Source organism: Bubalus bubalis, chromosome 22 (genome assembly GCF_019923935.1).
Source record: "Bubalus bubalis isolate 160015118507 breed Murrah chromosome 22, NDDB_SH_1, whole genome shotgun sequence".
In the NCBI taxonomy this organism is placed as follows: Eukaryota; Metazoa; Chordata; class Mammalia; order Artiodactyla; family Bovidae; genus Bubalus; species Bubalus bubalis.
The window spans coordinates 51,201,273-51,217,175 of record NC_059178.1 but is presented as its reverse complement, the minus strand read 5'-3'; the positions used below and the strand labels follow the sequence as shown (position 1 = coordinate 51,217,175).

Genomic DNA, 15,903 nt, shown 5'->3' with positions numbered 1-15,903 from the left:
AAATTATTAGCATAATCAGAATACAAGTTCAGTAATTAATTATAAATAATTATTCACATCAATGGGCAAGTAGAACTTAGCTTTTTAATAACTTCTACCTCCCCCTACTTCAAGTTTCCTTCTCTCCAAAATGGAGATAATATTGAAAGAAAGTATTTCACAGTAACTTTATGAAGATTAAGTGAGTTTATATTTGCATCATGCTTAAATAGTGCTACACAAAGTAAGCACTATCTGATTTCGTTTAAAATGTCATTTTTTTCTGAATTTCTATAATAAATTCTTACACACTCCAGATCCTATTTCTTTGGTCTTGCTAAAATTTGTATCATATAACTGATGCACAGAATGAAACATACACTTTACCATTCACACGCATATGATTTTGATAACCCCTAGTTAATTTAGTTGATGTGTTTGATTAGCTACTCTCTTCCATTTAGTGGAATAACAGATACTGGGCCTATTCATGAAGAGCATAAAATGTAAAACAAATGTAGTAGCATAAGTAGAATGCAATAAGTACTATTCACCAGTTCACCCCAAAATATTTTTTATCCTGGGTGCCCTATGCTAGGCTTTGAGAACATAATGGTTTTACAAAAGAGAGAGATTAAGATCATTACTTTCAAGGTTTTTTTTAAATTTGAGCACAATAAACATTTACCAACTATGATACCCACTACAAAGGAAACACACTGTAATAAAGAATTGTGGGAATGAGGAGCACCTAATTTAATCAGGATATTCCCTCTTGCTAAGTAATACTGAACTGGGGCACTAAGAATAGTAAGAATCCAACAGGTAGAGGAAGCTGGAAGAAGGTCTCAGGAACAGGGTGGCACATTTGAACTTCATGGAAAGAAAGGCCATGTGGTTCTTCCTACTGGGTGAGTGAGGGATCAGACAGTCTAATGTCATCGAGACATGAGCAGGTGTCAGAAGGTGCCTTGCTTTGTGGATTGTGAGGAACATCTGGATTTTATGTAAGTATATTTAATGCTTCTGAGATGTTTCAAGCAATGAAATAATTTGTTTTAAAAAGTGAAATGACAGGAAAAATACAGGGCTACTAGTGAAGTCAGGCTGTGATCACAGAGAGATGTCATTGGAAATGACACCTAAGAAAAGACGGAAAGGATGAGAGAAGTCAGCTTACCACTTTGTCTGGATCTACGTGCTGTGTAATCAGATATATGCAGATTCCCAGAAGAGAGGGCCCACGTTTGGATTTGCACTTATGAACCCACACTTCCCAGGTAGCTCAGTGGGAAAGAATTCACCTACCAATACAGGAGACACGGGTTCGATCCCTGGGTCAGGAAGATCGCCTGCAGGAGGAAATGGCAACCCACTCCAGTATTCTTGCCTGGAGAATCCCATGGACAGAGGAGCCTGGTGGGCTACAGTCCATGGGATCATAAAGTTGGACACGACTGAGCTTGCACGCATACGCACAGCCTAGGCAGAGTCACCTATTACTTATACTCACAAAGAATAAAGAGCTGTAATTAATAAAATCCAAGTGTATGATTCAGGTGGATATCAAATATAGCATTTTTAAATGAAATTTAAACTGCATTTTAGCAAAGCTTCTTTGAAATCTCTACTGCAATAATTTTTTTTTTTCTCTTTAGACTGGATCTCAAATAAAGGCCTAAAACTGTAGAATATTTTGAAATGGGAATATTCAGGTCCAACAGAAATACAAATTAGGGATAATGACAAAAATCAAATGTTCTTTTCTACTACTGAGTACACCCAAACACCCATGGATTCATTTGGTATCATGTATGATATATGCCTTGTCTATGTCAGATCACAATTTTCTGAGATGCTACATATACACAATGATGAAATACTGCTCAGTCATTGCCTCCAAAAGCAGGGGTCCACCAGACGAGACAGATGAGTAGACAATCTGGTTTGCATTCATCAGCCAGGAAAGATGCTCTAAGATTGTTTTGCTGCCTTAGGAACAGCACCCCACTTGGACTCAGGAGCAAAGCAGGTTAAGTGCTGAAAACAAAAAGGAGTTACTGCTTGTTGGATTCTGGGGAGAGGTATTCCAAGCAAGAGAAGAAAGCTTTTAAGAAGAGGTAAAAAACAAAAGAGGATGAGTCTGACAAAGTGCTGCTCTGCAATCTGACTAAAGTACACTGTGAGTGGAGAGAGAGAGAGAGGTTCACCTGAGAGGGAGCAGTCAGGTCATAGAAAGAAGGTGATTCTAGTCTGTAGGCAATGGGGAGCCACAGAAATTTTAAGCTGGGCGTGTTGCAATCACATCTGCTTTTAAAAAGCTTACTCTGTGTTTCCATTAGGTTGGAGCTGATAGAGACTAGGGAAGCTGCCATTAATTCGGGGGGTGGGTGGGGGGAGATGGACCCTGGCCAAAATCAGGTAGAGTATTAAGGGAGCGAAGACACAGATTCAAGAATCAAAGTGAAATTAACAGCACTTAGGGGCTGACTGGCTACAGAAGATGGGACAGAAGAGTGCAGGCTGACCAATTCCACTCAAAAAACACACAAGAGAAGAGGCAGGGACACAGGAAGATTGTTCAGTGTATGATAATTTCAGACTTCTCATGTCAGCAGTCTGACAGAACAATGTTCTAGTTCTGTTTAAGATCCAAGCCAGAGACTTGCAAATCATCTGCATACATGAGATACTGCCTTCCATGCCTCATGACAGGAAGAAGTTTAATCGCAACTGAAATTGATCTTACCATTCCCTAAAACGAGTATCACAAAGTTCCTCGCCATTAAATATGTGAGTTAGAATGATTTCATTTAAGGCTCATGTGAGACAGAAAAACTGACCTAAGTACAATATTTGCCTAAAGACAGCTAGAGTATTTTGGATGCCATGAAGAATAAGCTCACATTTAACATACTCCCAAGCTTGAGAGAACACATTTAGGATTGTCTAAGTGGAGGACACTTTAAATTAGACAGAGTTCACCAAAGTCCTAAAGCCACTAGGTGAAACAATCTAAGATAGACCTGCCATATTTACAGATCAACAGGTGGTTCCCAGAGGCACACAAGTCTTTCAAACTAGAAAATACTTATGGAAAAATACCTTATAAAGGACATCCCCAAGGGAGTCTGGGCTGTGTTTAGGTCTTGGCTCTGACACCTTATAATGTTGTGCATGTCTCCTCTAATATACAATTTTCTCATGCAAAATGTAGGCATGGTGGTGGCTTAGTTGCTCAGTTGTGTCCAATACTTGCGACCCCATGGACTGTAGCCTGCCAGGCTCCTCTGTCCAGGGGATTCTCCAAGCAAGAATACTGGAGTGGGTTGCTATTCCCTTCTCCAGGGGATCTTCCTCACCCAGGAATCAAACCTGGGTCTCCTGCATTGCAGGCAGATGCTTTACCGACTGGGCTACGAGTGATCGCTAACGTCTAGCACTTAGTACCATCTCATTCAATGCGATTCTTTTTTTAGTATGTTTGCACTTGTTTGAAAGAGGAACACAGCTGCTGCTATAAGTAGGCCACTGGAATCTGCCTGTTATTATCACTAGGTCTGCTATGTTGATATGTTTTATCTTTACAGATCACAATGCGGATTCATCTTTTACATACAGTCCTCATTTTTTTCTTTGCAATTTAATATTTTTACTTAAGTACTACTATTATTTATAAAGCCAGGAAAATATTTTCTTATTGAACTAAATCATGAGTGGTCTGCACAGTTAAGAGCAGAGGAAAATACTGTTAAGGTCTTTTCAGGGAAGAAAAATGAAAAGAAGCATGAAACCTAAACATCCAGCTGCCAAACCTGGACACACTGGAAGAGCACTAATTTCATGAGGTGGACAGCGATTTCCACAAATGCCTTCTAAAAACTAAAGGTGGGCCAGTCTAACTAATCTCCGTTGTGTCTGAAGAACCGAGAGCTAGAAGGGATGTTATAGAACTTGAGGTTCTTGGACCTAAAGATCCAAATAGGGAAAAAACAAAAATTAATATAAATACATATAACTTAATATAAATATAAGCAACTAACAAGGGATTTAATCTCCAAACAGCTCAGTCAAAAAAATGGGCAGATCTAAATAGACATTTCTCCAAAGAAGACATACAGATGGCCAAGAGGCGTGTGAAAGTAAGTCAGACAAATATCAAGTAATAGCACATACATGTAGAATCTAATTTTAAAGTGATGCAAATGAACTTATTTATAAAACAGACTCACAGATCTCAAAATCAAACATGATTACCAAAGGAGAATCACAGGGATAAGGGATAAAATAGGGGACTGGGATTAATAATATACACACTATAAAAGAGAGAACCAACAAGGACCTACTGTACAGCACAGGGAATTCTGCTCAGTATTCTGTAATAAGCTATATGGGAAAACAATCTGAAAAAGAATGGACATAGATAGATGTAAAAACTGATTCACTTTGTTATACACCTGAAACAACATTTTAAGTCAAAAAAACAATAATCCAATAAAATTAAAAAAACATACATGAAGGAAAATATTTATATTCTAGGTTATCCAGCTACTATAAAATAAACATACAAATTGCCTCTTATTAACATGTTTTGAAATCTGGTAAAGAAATAATAAGCAGTTTGCAATGGTCCAATGTTTTTCAAAACTGACTCTAGTCCTTTACATTATATTCAGACTTTAATTGGGAATTACTTGCCATTTCTAATGAATTTCTAAGTTTTGGCCATCTGTATGAAGCTATATGAAAAAAATAGCTAGTGCTCGTCTAGATTTGGTTAGCTGAAGGTAATAACTTCCATTTTCATGAGATTATTTCCACAGTGTATTAGTAAGTAGGTCTTACCTTGGTTAATAGGTTGAGAACTTGCTTTATCAATACTTAAAATTTGCTGAATGCTCACTAGATGGTTGGCACGTGAATTATCATTTAATATTCACAACAGCCTTATGAGTTTAGCTATATTATTTTCTCCTTTGAGATTAAGAAGCTAGCCTTAGAAGAACTAATGCTCCCCCTGGTGAAGAGCTTGTATATGTTCAATCAACCAGTTGAGTCACTCAGTTGTGTCTGACTCTTTGCGACCCCATGGAATGCAGCACGCCAGGCGTCCCTGTCTATCACCAACTTCCAGAGCTTGCTCAGACTCATAGTATATGTTGGAGGCAGGCATAAAAGCTAGGTTTTACCTAACTTCATAAATCTTGCTTTTAAATATTATACAATTATGATTCTCATTGCTAAATTCTGCTTTTACAAAACTATAAATGAATTTACAAATTATGTTAAACCCCAAGAAAACACAAGAGTACAGGCTCAGATGCAATATTAAATGCTTACTGTCCTTGCTGTAGGTAACTATACTTTGCCTTCACAGAATGTAAAAGAATAAACCCATTACCCAATGCCCATGTTGGACACCTTCCAATTTTTAAAAGGATGCTGCATAATCTCTTATAAAACTGCAATTCTAATATGAGTTATAAATCAAGCTTAACCACATAATAAAGTAATCATGGAAAAGTACAATTACATATGTAAATTCTTCTTGGGAAATTTTGCATTGCTGAAATTGCAATCTTTTAAGCTTTGCAAATAATAAAATGTAGTTTAAATCTTTTCTGAAAAGAGGCAGGATGTAAAGTCATCATTTCTCTTTTTTATGCCCTCATATTCATTGGTCTTTTAAAAAAATTATGATGTATTTCAAACACATAGGCAAGAATAAAGAGTAACATAAAGAATGTTCATGTCTTAAGGAGTTAAGTATTAGATTCCACTGAAGGCCATGATTTCTAAAATAAGCATATTATCAAAATAACATAGAAAAGATTCTCTCTAGTCTAACAGAGACTCCTGAACTCTAAAACAAATAGGCTGGAGCATATGGCAAATGTTTTTTAAAATCTAAAAAAAAAAATTTAAACAGAAGCCATTTATCTTCACTGATGTTTACAAAATAAAAATTGACAATTTCAGTTTTAAACATATCACTGGGACGTGTGGCCGATGGTCATTCCTGTGTGAGCCAAACACCATGGGTTAGAATATCTGCATGTATCCTCAGAATGTATGAAAAGTTCTGACCACTGGCAGTTGTGACCACTCTTACAGAAAAAGCATCGCAAATGGTACCTACCCAATAAGGTCAAGACACAGGCCAGAATCGCGATCAGTGCTCCGGTGCTGAGGCCGGCAGGGAGGACGTAGGCCTCGGCGTTGCAGGTCTGGGCGACCCCGTCTGCATCACAGTCACAGACGCGGATGGTGAGGGTGTTGGTGCTGCTGAGTGAAGGCGACCCGCTGTCCACGATGAAGATTGGCAGGTAATAGACAGACTGCTCCTGTCTCCGGAAACCATTTCTCCTGGTGAGAATTGAGGCTGTGTTGTCTAGGGTGAAGAGAGCAAAAGTATAGAATACAAGATTTCTGATGGACCCTGTCCTACCAAATTTCATCTGACTTAAAGTCACTCTCTTTAGCTTCTTTTGAGCCATATTTCCAAATACTGGTTCATCTGGATACATTTATTTGGCAAAACTAATACAATTTTGTAAAATTTAAAAATAAAAAATTAAAAAAAATTGTCAAAATAAATAAATAAAAAAAATAAAAATAAAAACTTACAACGTGCTACATGGTTAAGACCAAAGAAACAGTTATAAAGTAAAACTGAACAGAAAACTGTTTATACATCATTTATCATATTAAAAGTGTATACTAGATATAATTTTTACAATCTTAAATTTCAAACCATATGCTTATAGAAAGGATAATAATGATTAACAGGTTAAATACTTTTTGCAATGTCATTGAAGAAATAGGTGAAATTTTCAATCCACCCTTTCTTTGACAATTTCTAAGCCCAATACAGAAACAAGTAAAATAAGCCACTCTTATTTTAATTAAAAAGCGTATGCAAAGATATTCAAAACAGAAATTGTTATATAATTTTTAAAAATCTATACGGTCCACAGCATTACCAAAACATCATGTATATAACATTTTATCAGTCATAAATTAGGCCATTTGAAATTAATTTATATTCAGTATTTTATTTCATCTAAACAATTAGTTACTGTGAAACTTTTAACAGTGGTAAGTCTGAATGACATAGCTGTATGATATGATTTTAATTTCTATATCAGAAATAGACTTTAGGTTACCTTACCTTAATTAATAAAGGAATTTCTGTAATTTTAAAATTTATAGCAATTAATTAAAATACAATGGAAAAGAGGGAACACCAGGACCAGAGTTTTATCTACTGTGCTTTAATATATAGTGTTATCAAAGAATTAACAATACTCTAATCAAAGAGCCAGCTGACATCTACTATCTCTAACAGCCCAGAAGAGCATACACTCATGAGACTGGAATTACAAATGTAGCAGGAAGAAAAGTGTTTGGTGTTCAGTTGGTAGGGTTCTATATAAACAAATCTTTTATTTTAAAATGTATGAATTCAAGAGCGTTCATTTATTTTTTTTAATTAATTTTATTTTATTTTTAAACTTTACATAACTGTATTAGTTTATTTAAAAACACATGGAGTTGAAGGATATTATGTTGAGCATGTTTCTGTAACTTAACACACACACACCTCTAGTCTGCCTCCCAACTGATCAGATGTTATACATATTTATGACTTGATACACAAAGGTTTTTCAAAGTTGTAGATTTGTAATCTAACATGCCTGGCATCAAATAACACACACACACAACAAATTGGGGAGTCCATGCTAAAATGTCCAATATCTGATATGTGATTTTTAAATTTATAGTAATGTTCCTATGATTGGGAAAGAGATCATAAAGTTCACCGTGTTCTCTATGTACCCTCTAAAACGCAAGCCAACATATGAACTGCTGTTCCTTCTTCCTGGTCCTTATGTTTTCCTCCAGGATTCCCATAAGCAAGGGCTTGACTTGGGAAAAACCTTTTAATTGTGTGGCTGGATGAATTCCTGGAAAATCCAACCATTTTAGTTCTGCGCTGGTCCGACAATCATGGTGGTACTGGCTGATGACACGTGGGGGAAATATTTAAGGCCCGCTGAGGCCTAAACTTCCCTCTGTGCAAGTGCTGAGAATGGTCTTTTCCAACTACGATGAAGGCAGAGAGTCTGGGATTACCCACACAGAGAATGTGCTTCCTTTTATGTTGCTAACGGGAAAAGGCAGTATCCTCATTAAGCAGAGAGCAGCATCAGAAAAACTATTTTCAAGAATTTTTGAGGCCAAAGCTGAATTTTCTCCAGTAAAACAGTCGGTGGCTTCAGATAAAAGCACTTGCAACGTCAATTGTCTGAAAGCAAGTCTTTTTACTAAGTCAGATTGGACTAACACATTCTACATTTGGTTTTTCTGAAACTTGATTCACATATTAAAACTGAAAAATACATTTTCTGTATTGTTGGGGTATATACTCCTCTCTGGTGGCTCAGACAGGAAAGAATCTGCCTGTAATGTGAGAGACCTGGGTTCAATCCCTGGGTTGGGAATATCCCCTGGAGAAGGAAATGGCCATCCACTCCAGTATTCTTGTCTGGAGAGTCCCATGAAGAGAGAAGTCTAGCAGGCTATAGTCCATGTGGTTGCAAAGAGTTGGACACAACTGAGCGAGTAACACTTTGAACTTTTGATAATCTCCTCTCTCTCTGTTTACACACACACACACACACACACACACATAACAAAGGTAGATAATAAATAGCAAGTTCTCATACTTCCTTGAAAAGTTTTTATGACTGTCTATGTACTATCTATTGGAGAAGGAAATAGCAACCCACTCCAGTATTCTTGCCTGGAAAATTACATGACAGAGGAGCCTGGCAGGCTACAGTCCATGGGATCACATAAGAATCAGACACAACTTCGTGACTAAATATACTATCTATATGGCTATAAGTGTGTGTGTTTATATAATTGAGCAAAACCAGAAACTAGCTACAGATATTTGAAAACTATTTCTATAATGCTTTTCTTTGAAGCAGAGAAATGGGATTTGGAATGACAGGGAATTCATTATTCCTTTTAAATTCTGTATTTCTTTGCATCAAGAGTATATTGTTTCCATGGATTACTTTTATGCTAAAAATGAAACAGTAACTGATGTTGACACTGACAATACTATGTCAAAGGTGATTTAGGTTGAAATGTGTTAAGTCCAATTACTTTTCTAATGTCTCAAGTTATGCCTAGGTAATATAATCCTTACCAAGGCATTTAGCTGACCCTCAACTGATTAGATGCTCTGGATAAAGAGCTTTGTATACAAAAAGGAAGCAAAGAGCCAGAAATAAAAGACAGAGATGAATCCATCTTCTCCCCTCTTTGGATTTAGGCCTAAAATGATTTAAGTAGCAGTTTCTTCTTCATGACAGAAAATCCATAGATAAAAATTACTTGAGGGGCTTATTTCCCTTTAATTAATGTCCTTGCTGTTATGAGAAAGAAAAAAAAAAAATCCCCATCAGCATTCCTGAGTGAGAAAAAGCTCTCTTGTTTAGAAAGCTCCTGCCTGTTGCCTCCTCTGGTGACAACAGGTAAACCTTACCTTTGTTGTCTTTCAATGAAAAGTTGTGGTTGTTTGTTGCATCAGTTGTTAAGCTGAAATAAAACTGGTGGCCGTTGGCTGGCTCGTCTTTATCGACGGCACTGACTTTCTGGATAACCTAGGAATAGACAGTGTAAAACATAACAGCATGCCGTGCGCTCCGTGTTCTGAGCAGGGAACAGAGCAGCCTAACACGATGATAAATACCATCCTGTGCGATGAGCTGGGGAAGGGTCAGGTCTACTGAAATGAGGACTTCCCTGGTGGCTAAGATGGTAAAGAATCTGCCCATGATGTGGGAGACCTGGGTTTGGGGAAGATCCCCTGCAGAAGGAAATGGCAACCCACTCCAGTATTCTCACCTGGAAAACCCCATGAACAGAGAAGTCTGATGGGCTCGAGTCCACGGAATCGCAACAAGTCAGACACGACTGAGTGACTAACACACATACAGATACGAATGCAATCTAAAAAGGGCTCTGAAAATCAACTCATGTTCTTTTCAAAATTCATATTTGAACTGACTTTTGTGAACCTCAGAAATAGCTGGTTACCTTATCAGAAACATCACAAGACACTGACAATATGGATGAGCAGACCAAACCACAAGGAGGCTACTACTACTAATACGAAGTTACTTCAGTCGTGTCCGACTCTGTGCGACCCCATAGACGGCAGACCACCAGGCTCCCCCGTCTACACTCCACTAAATTCGTGGAACTTCAAAGTATGTAAGCCCCGCTGTGTAACATGGGAAATGGCCCAATCGAGCTTCACATGCTATATTTCTCTTTAAAAAAGCCTAAGCCCTTAACATCTACCATGGCTTTTACAATGCTTACCTTTCTTCTGAAGGAATTTTTTCATCATCCCAATTAAACCAGAATTTGAAAGTTCCTTTAATATTAGTTTATGCTATACATCAAAGTGTTAGTTTTGCTGAAACATGCTGATGATATTTCATCTTAAAGCTGGCAGGATTTCAAAGGCAACTACCGCTGGGTATTTTTAAAGAAATCACGAACGAGGAGGCTGGTATTCTGAAGCCTCTTACCTGGCCTGGCTGGGCGTTTTCACAAACAGTGGTCTCATAGTCCATGGCAAACTCAGGGGCATTGTCATTGATGTCAAGGATAGTGATTGCTACGTAGCCTCTTCCCACTTGAGATGGATTCTCTAGTAAAGAGGAAAAGATTTTCTCATTTACAGGCACACCTAGTTCTATTGCACTTTGCTTTGAATGTGCTTTGTAGAGATTGTGTGTTCTACAAATTGAAGGTGTAGTCCAACTCTTTTTTTTTTTTTTTTACACTCAGGCAATTTATTCAGTGGATTTACATTTATATATATCAAAAAATAGTTTTGCATAGCTTCAGAGTTCTAATACATTTTTTTTGTCAACAACTCTGTTCAGAACACAGTTTATTAAAAAAATATTTTTTGAACCAAGCCTTATTTTGTCATCTCCAGATCTCCAGAGGAGAATGAATCTGATAAGAGGATTGGGTTATATCCTCTGGGTATATGAGTGAAGCACAAGACTGAGTCACAATCATGTCTTACTAAGTGATGGGGTATACCTCTGAACAACTTTTAGGCTAGAGAAATCTATTCGAAATTCGTGCCATCATTTTCCCATTTCTAGTATGTTATTCATGCTTTTTTTTTTTTCTTACTTCATTATTTTATTTTTTTATTATTTTATACTTTTTTTTTTTATTTTATAAGGTGTATGCCAACTCTTCATCAAGCACGTCCATCAGTCCCATTTCTGCAATAATACCAGCTCACCTACCTCGTGTCTCTGTCACATTTTGGTAATTCTCAAAATATTTCAAAACTTATATTTATTATGTGTTATGGTACAGATGATACCACCCTTATGGCAGAAAGTGAAGAAGAACTAAAGAGCCTCTTGATGAAAGTGAAAGAGGAGAGTGAAAAAGTTGGCTTAAAGCTCAACATTCAGAAAACGAAGATCATGGTGTCTGGTCCCATCACTTCATGGCAGATAGATGGGGAAACAGTGGAAACAATGGCTGACTTTATTTTTCTGGGCTCCAAAATCACTGCAGACGGTGTCTGCAGCCATGAAATTAAAAGACGCTTACTCCTTGGAAGGAAAGTTATGACCAACCTAGATAGCATATTCAAAAGCAGAGACATTACTTTGCCAACAAAGGTCCGTCTAGTTAAGGCTATGGTTTTTCCAGTGGTCATGTATGGATGTGAGAGTTGGACTGTGAAAAAAGCTGAGTGCCAAAGAATTGATGCTTTTGAACTGTGGTGTTGGAGAAGACTCTTGAGAGTCTCTTGGACTGCAAGGAAATCCAAGCACTCCATCCTAAAGGAGATGAGTCCTGGGTGTTCACTGCAAGGACTGATGCTGAAGCTGAAACTCCAATATTTGGCCACCTGATGTGAAGAGCTGACTCATCTGAAAAGACCCTGATGCTGGGAAAGATTGAGGGCAGGAGGAGAGGGGAACGACAGAGGATGAGATGGCTGGATGGCATCACCGACTCTATGGACATGGGTTTGGGCAAACTCCAGGAGTTGGTGATGGACAGGGAGGCCTGGTGTGCTGCGGTTCATGGGGTCGCAAAGAGTCGGACACGACTGAGTGACTGAACTGAACTGAACTGATAGTGACCTCTGATGTTCCTAATATTCTTACATCTAAAGGTTCAGATGACAGCAGTCTTTGGCATTAAAATATTTCTTAAGGTGTCAGCATTGTTTCTCTAGACATAATGCTATTTATTGCACACCTTACAGACTACTGATTAGTATAAGTGTCATATGCACTGAAAAGCAAAACATGTGACTCATCACTGTAATACTCACTTTAGTGCACGTGGCTGGCATTGAACCTGCAACCTCTGATCTCTGCTTGTGCTTAGACTAAAGCTATTACTCCAATGCCATCTTTCTTAAGAAACTTATATTATGAACCATTAGAATCAATCAAAAATGTCTGCCTCTAAAGCACAAATCTAATAAGGAAATGACCATGCTTCATGTAACATCTAGAATCATACATTGCAGATTTTAAAGGGAGCAAGAGAAATTCTGATCCAAATGTCATATACACACAGAGAGTGACAAAGAAGCCATGAATTTAAATATTATCTGATGTTAGTGCTCCTTTTGTATGTCTATAATATACATATATTACCTATGTGTGTGTGTGTATATATATATATACATATATCATATTATAAACATGCATACAATGTAATTGTGCATTGTTCTCAAAGTTTTTCTCATCAAGGACCAAAATTAGTTTAATATGAGAATGCACAAACTTGAGTGTCTGGTTAGAGACCAGTCGACTATTTTTGTAAGCTCCTGGACTAACCCATGTCAGCATAGATGCAGCACCTGAACTGTGACCACAAGACAAGAAGAAAGCGTCGAAGGGTAAATCAGGCCCATTATTTTATGGTAACTTCATTCCATTAACTTTCTAAGTATTAGCAAACCAAGTTAGAAAATGTAACTATATTTCACACCTTGAAACCAGGGAGTTTCACAATTTTACTGAATTCAAACAAGTATCTAGTACAATTCAAGTTGAAAAACAAGTATCTAGTAAAATTCAAGTTGAAATTATAAACTCATGGCAGCCCATTCTCCACTCTCAATGTCCTCCATCCTAATTTAATGTTAAACCTTACAACTTACGGCTCTCCATTGCAAGGACTGTGATATTGTGAACAGCGTTTGTCTCTCGATCCAAAGATTTGGCGGTTGTAATAACTCCACTGTTGGCATCGATATTGAAGTATCTCTCCAAATCTGTGTTTCTGTCAATTGAATACCTAATATTTAAAAAAAATAAAAAAGCACTTCAATATTTATGTCTGATTATAATTTGCTCTATTTATTTTGTTAATTGCACATCAAATCACCAAATTCTGCTGACTCCACGATTTGTCACATTAACATAGAATATGCCTAGTTTAAAACTGCACCAGTGTTCTACTTGATTCATCATCTGCTTGTCAGTAACCTCTGCTTTTCTGTCCAAAAGTACAAAATAAAAACAATCGTATAAGTAGCATAATTATCTTCAAAGTAGATTTGAATATGCCATTATAAACTCCAAATAGTGGTTCCTAAAAAACATTTACAACATATTTAGTATCCCTGTTCATGATTAGAGGTCCCTCTAAAATGACATGTATGTAGACAACTCACCCATTCACATATATTGAGTAACATCTTGTGTTTTAATAACTCCAGCCTGATCGTAACCTTTCTTCTTTTTGTATCTCTTACTCAGGGACCACAGACATGTTTCAAAGCAGAACTGTACACCGTGCAGAAAAGGGAGCCGTGGTACACTGTTGGTGGGAATGTACATTGGTACAACCACTAGAAAAAACAGTATGGAGGTTTCTTAAAAAAAAAAAAAAAAAAAGAACCCACTCCTGGCCATATATATGGAGAAAACCATAATTTGATAAGATACATATACCCGATATTCACTGCAACACTATTTATAATAGCACGACATGGAAGCAGCCTAAATGTCCATCAAAAGAGGAATGGATAAAGATATGGTGCATACATTCAATAAGTATTAATCAGCCATAGAAAAGGACAGAATAATGCCATTTGCAGCAACATGAACAAGCCTTAGAGACTGTCATACTGAGTGAAGTCAGATAGACAAACATCAAATGATACAGCTTATAATCTAAAAAAAGTACAAATGAACTTTTATAAATAGAAGGTAGAGTCACAGATGTAGAAAACAAACTATAGTTACCAGGGGAAAAGCAGGGAGGAATAAATTGAGACACTGGGATTGGTATTACACAATACTATAAAATGGATAACTGAGTGCCGAAGAATTGATGCTTTTGAACTGTGGTGTTGGAGAAGACTCTTGAGAGTCCCATGGACTGCAAGGAGACCCAACCAGTCCATTCTGAAGGAGATCAGCCCTGGGATTTCTTTGGAAGGAATGATGCTGAAGCTGAAACTCCAGTACTTTGGCCACCTGATGCGAAGAGTTGACTCATTGGAAGACTCTGATGCTGGGAGGGATTGGGGGCAGAAGGAGAAGGGGACGACAGAGGATGAGATGGCTGGATGGCATCACTGACTGGATGGACGTGAGTCTGAGTGAACTCCTAGAGTTGGTGATGGACAGGGAGGCCTGGCGTGCTGCGAATCATGGGGTCGCAAAGAGTCAGACACGACTGAGAGACTGAACTGAACTGAATAAGGACCTACTACTGTATAACACAGGGAACTCTACTCAAAACTCTGTAATGGTCTACACGGGAAAAGGATCTAAAGAAAAAAAAAGTGGATATATGTATAACTGAACCACTTTGCTATACACCTGAAACAACACTGTAAATCAACTATAATCCAATATAAAATAAAAATCTTTAAAAATACCTCAAATTACATAAACATTTTGGTGTGTTAAAGCCTTTTCTCAAAATATCTGCAATCCAAACATTAGTGAAAAACTACTGCTCTACTTGTATTCTTATTCAATTATGCTTTTTTTTTGTTCCATATACAAAATTCACCCTTTTCTCATTAATGACTATCTTCAAATGCACTCACAGTCTTTCTACTTGGGTGAAATAAGGACTGTCATTTAAAAACAAATGAATGAACAAATAAACACACACCCAATTTCAGAAAGTATTCTGTTTCCTGAGTACTTTATTGGTGATTATTAAATAGAATCATGTACTACTACTCTGCTCTATAACAAGATGCAAGGAACATAAAAAGGAAAGAGAAGACATCAAAAAATGTTACCAAAAAATTGACCACAAACCAGCAAACATTACTGTCTTTGTGCAGCAACAGGTATTTGGGTATTCAGAATATTAGAAAGCTATCTAATGGATCCGTTTTGTTGATGGCATAGGAGACAAGATTATCAGCTGAGAGAGAAAGTAGAAGGTAGTTTGAGCAGGAGAGAGAATTCCTTTTTTTAAAAGAGACCAAAAATACATATACTAGGGAGAGTATCGGAGAAGGCAGTGGCACCCCACTCCAGTACTCTTGCCTGGAGAATCCCAGGGACGGGGGAGCCTGGTGGGCTGCCATCTACGGGGTTGCACAGAGTCAAACATGACTGAAGCAACTTAGCAGCAGCAGCAGGGAGAGTATAATGGAATAAGCTACATATTGTGGATTGCTCCTTTGAGACTTATGTCCGTTAATTTAATGTGAAGCCAGTCATCCTATTTGTCTGTCTTGCTTGTTTGAAGATGTATGTAAAGGAGAGGTTTGGGTTTAGCCAGTTATGGACAATCAAAGGAGAAGAGGAGGGTAGATTCGGACATCTATATAGGAGGAATGATAAAGAAGACCCATGGTCTCTA

General features: G+C 37.5%; 1 protein-coding gene across 4 annotated transcripts in view; it reads right to left on the bottom strand.

The window, feature by feature from the left end:
• CDH7 (cadherin 7) overlaps positions 1–15,903 on the bottom strand; it is a 139,662-nt gene that overhangs the window by 10,113 nt on the left and 113,646 nt on the right. For all 4 annotated transcript variants that reach the window (XM_044934463.2, XM_044934462.2, XM_044934461.2 and 1 more), the window contains 4 exons: positions 13,226–13,362; positions 10,593–10,714; positions 9,539–9,656; positions 6,119–6,370 (listed from right to left, as the gene is read on the bottom strand). In XM_044934463.2, the coding sequence (XP_044790398.2) occupies positions 6,119–6,370; positions 9,539–9,656; positions 10,593–10,714; positions 13,226–13,362 (629 nt within the window). The remainder of the gene's footprint in view (positions 1–6,118; positions 6,371–9,538; positions 9,657–10,592; positions 10,715–13,225; positions 13,363–15,903) is intronic.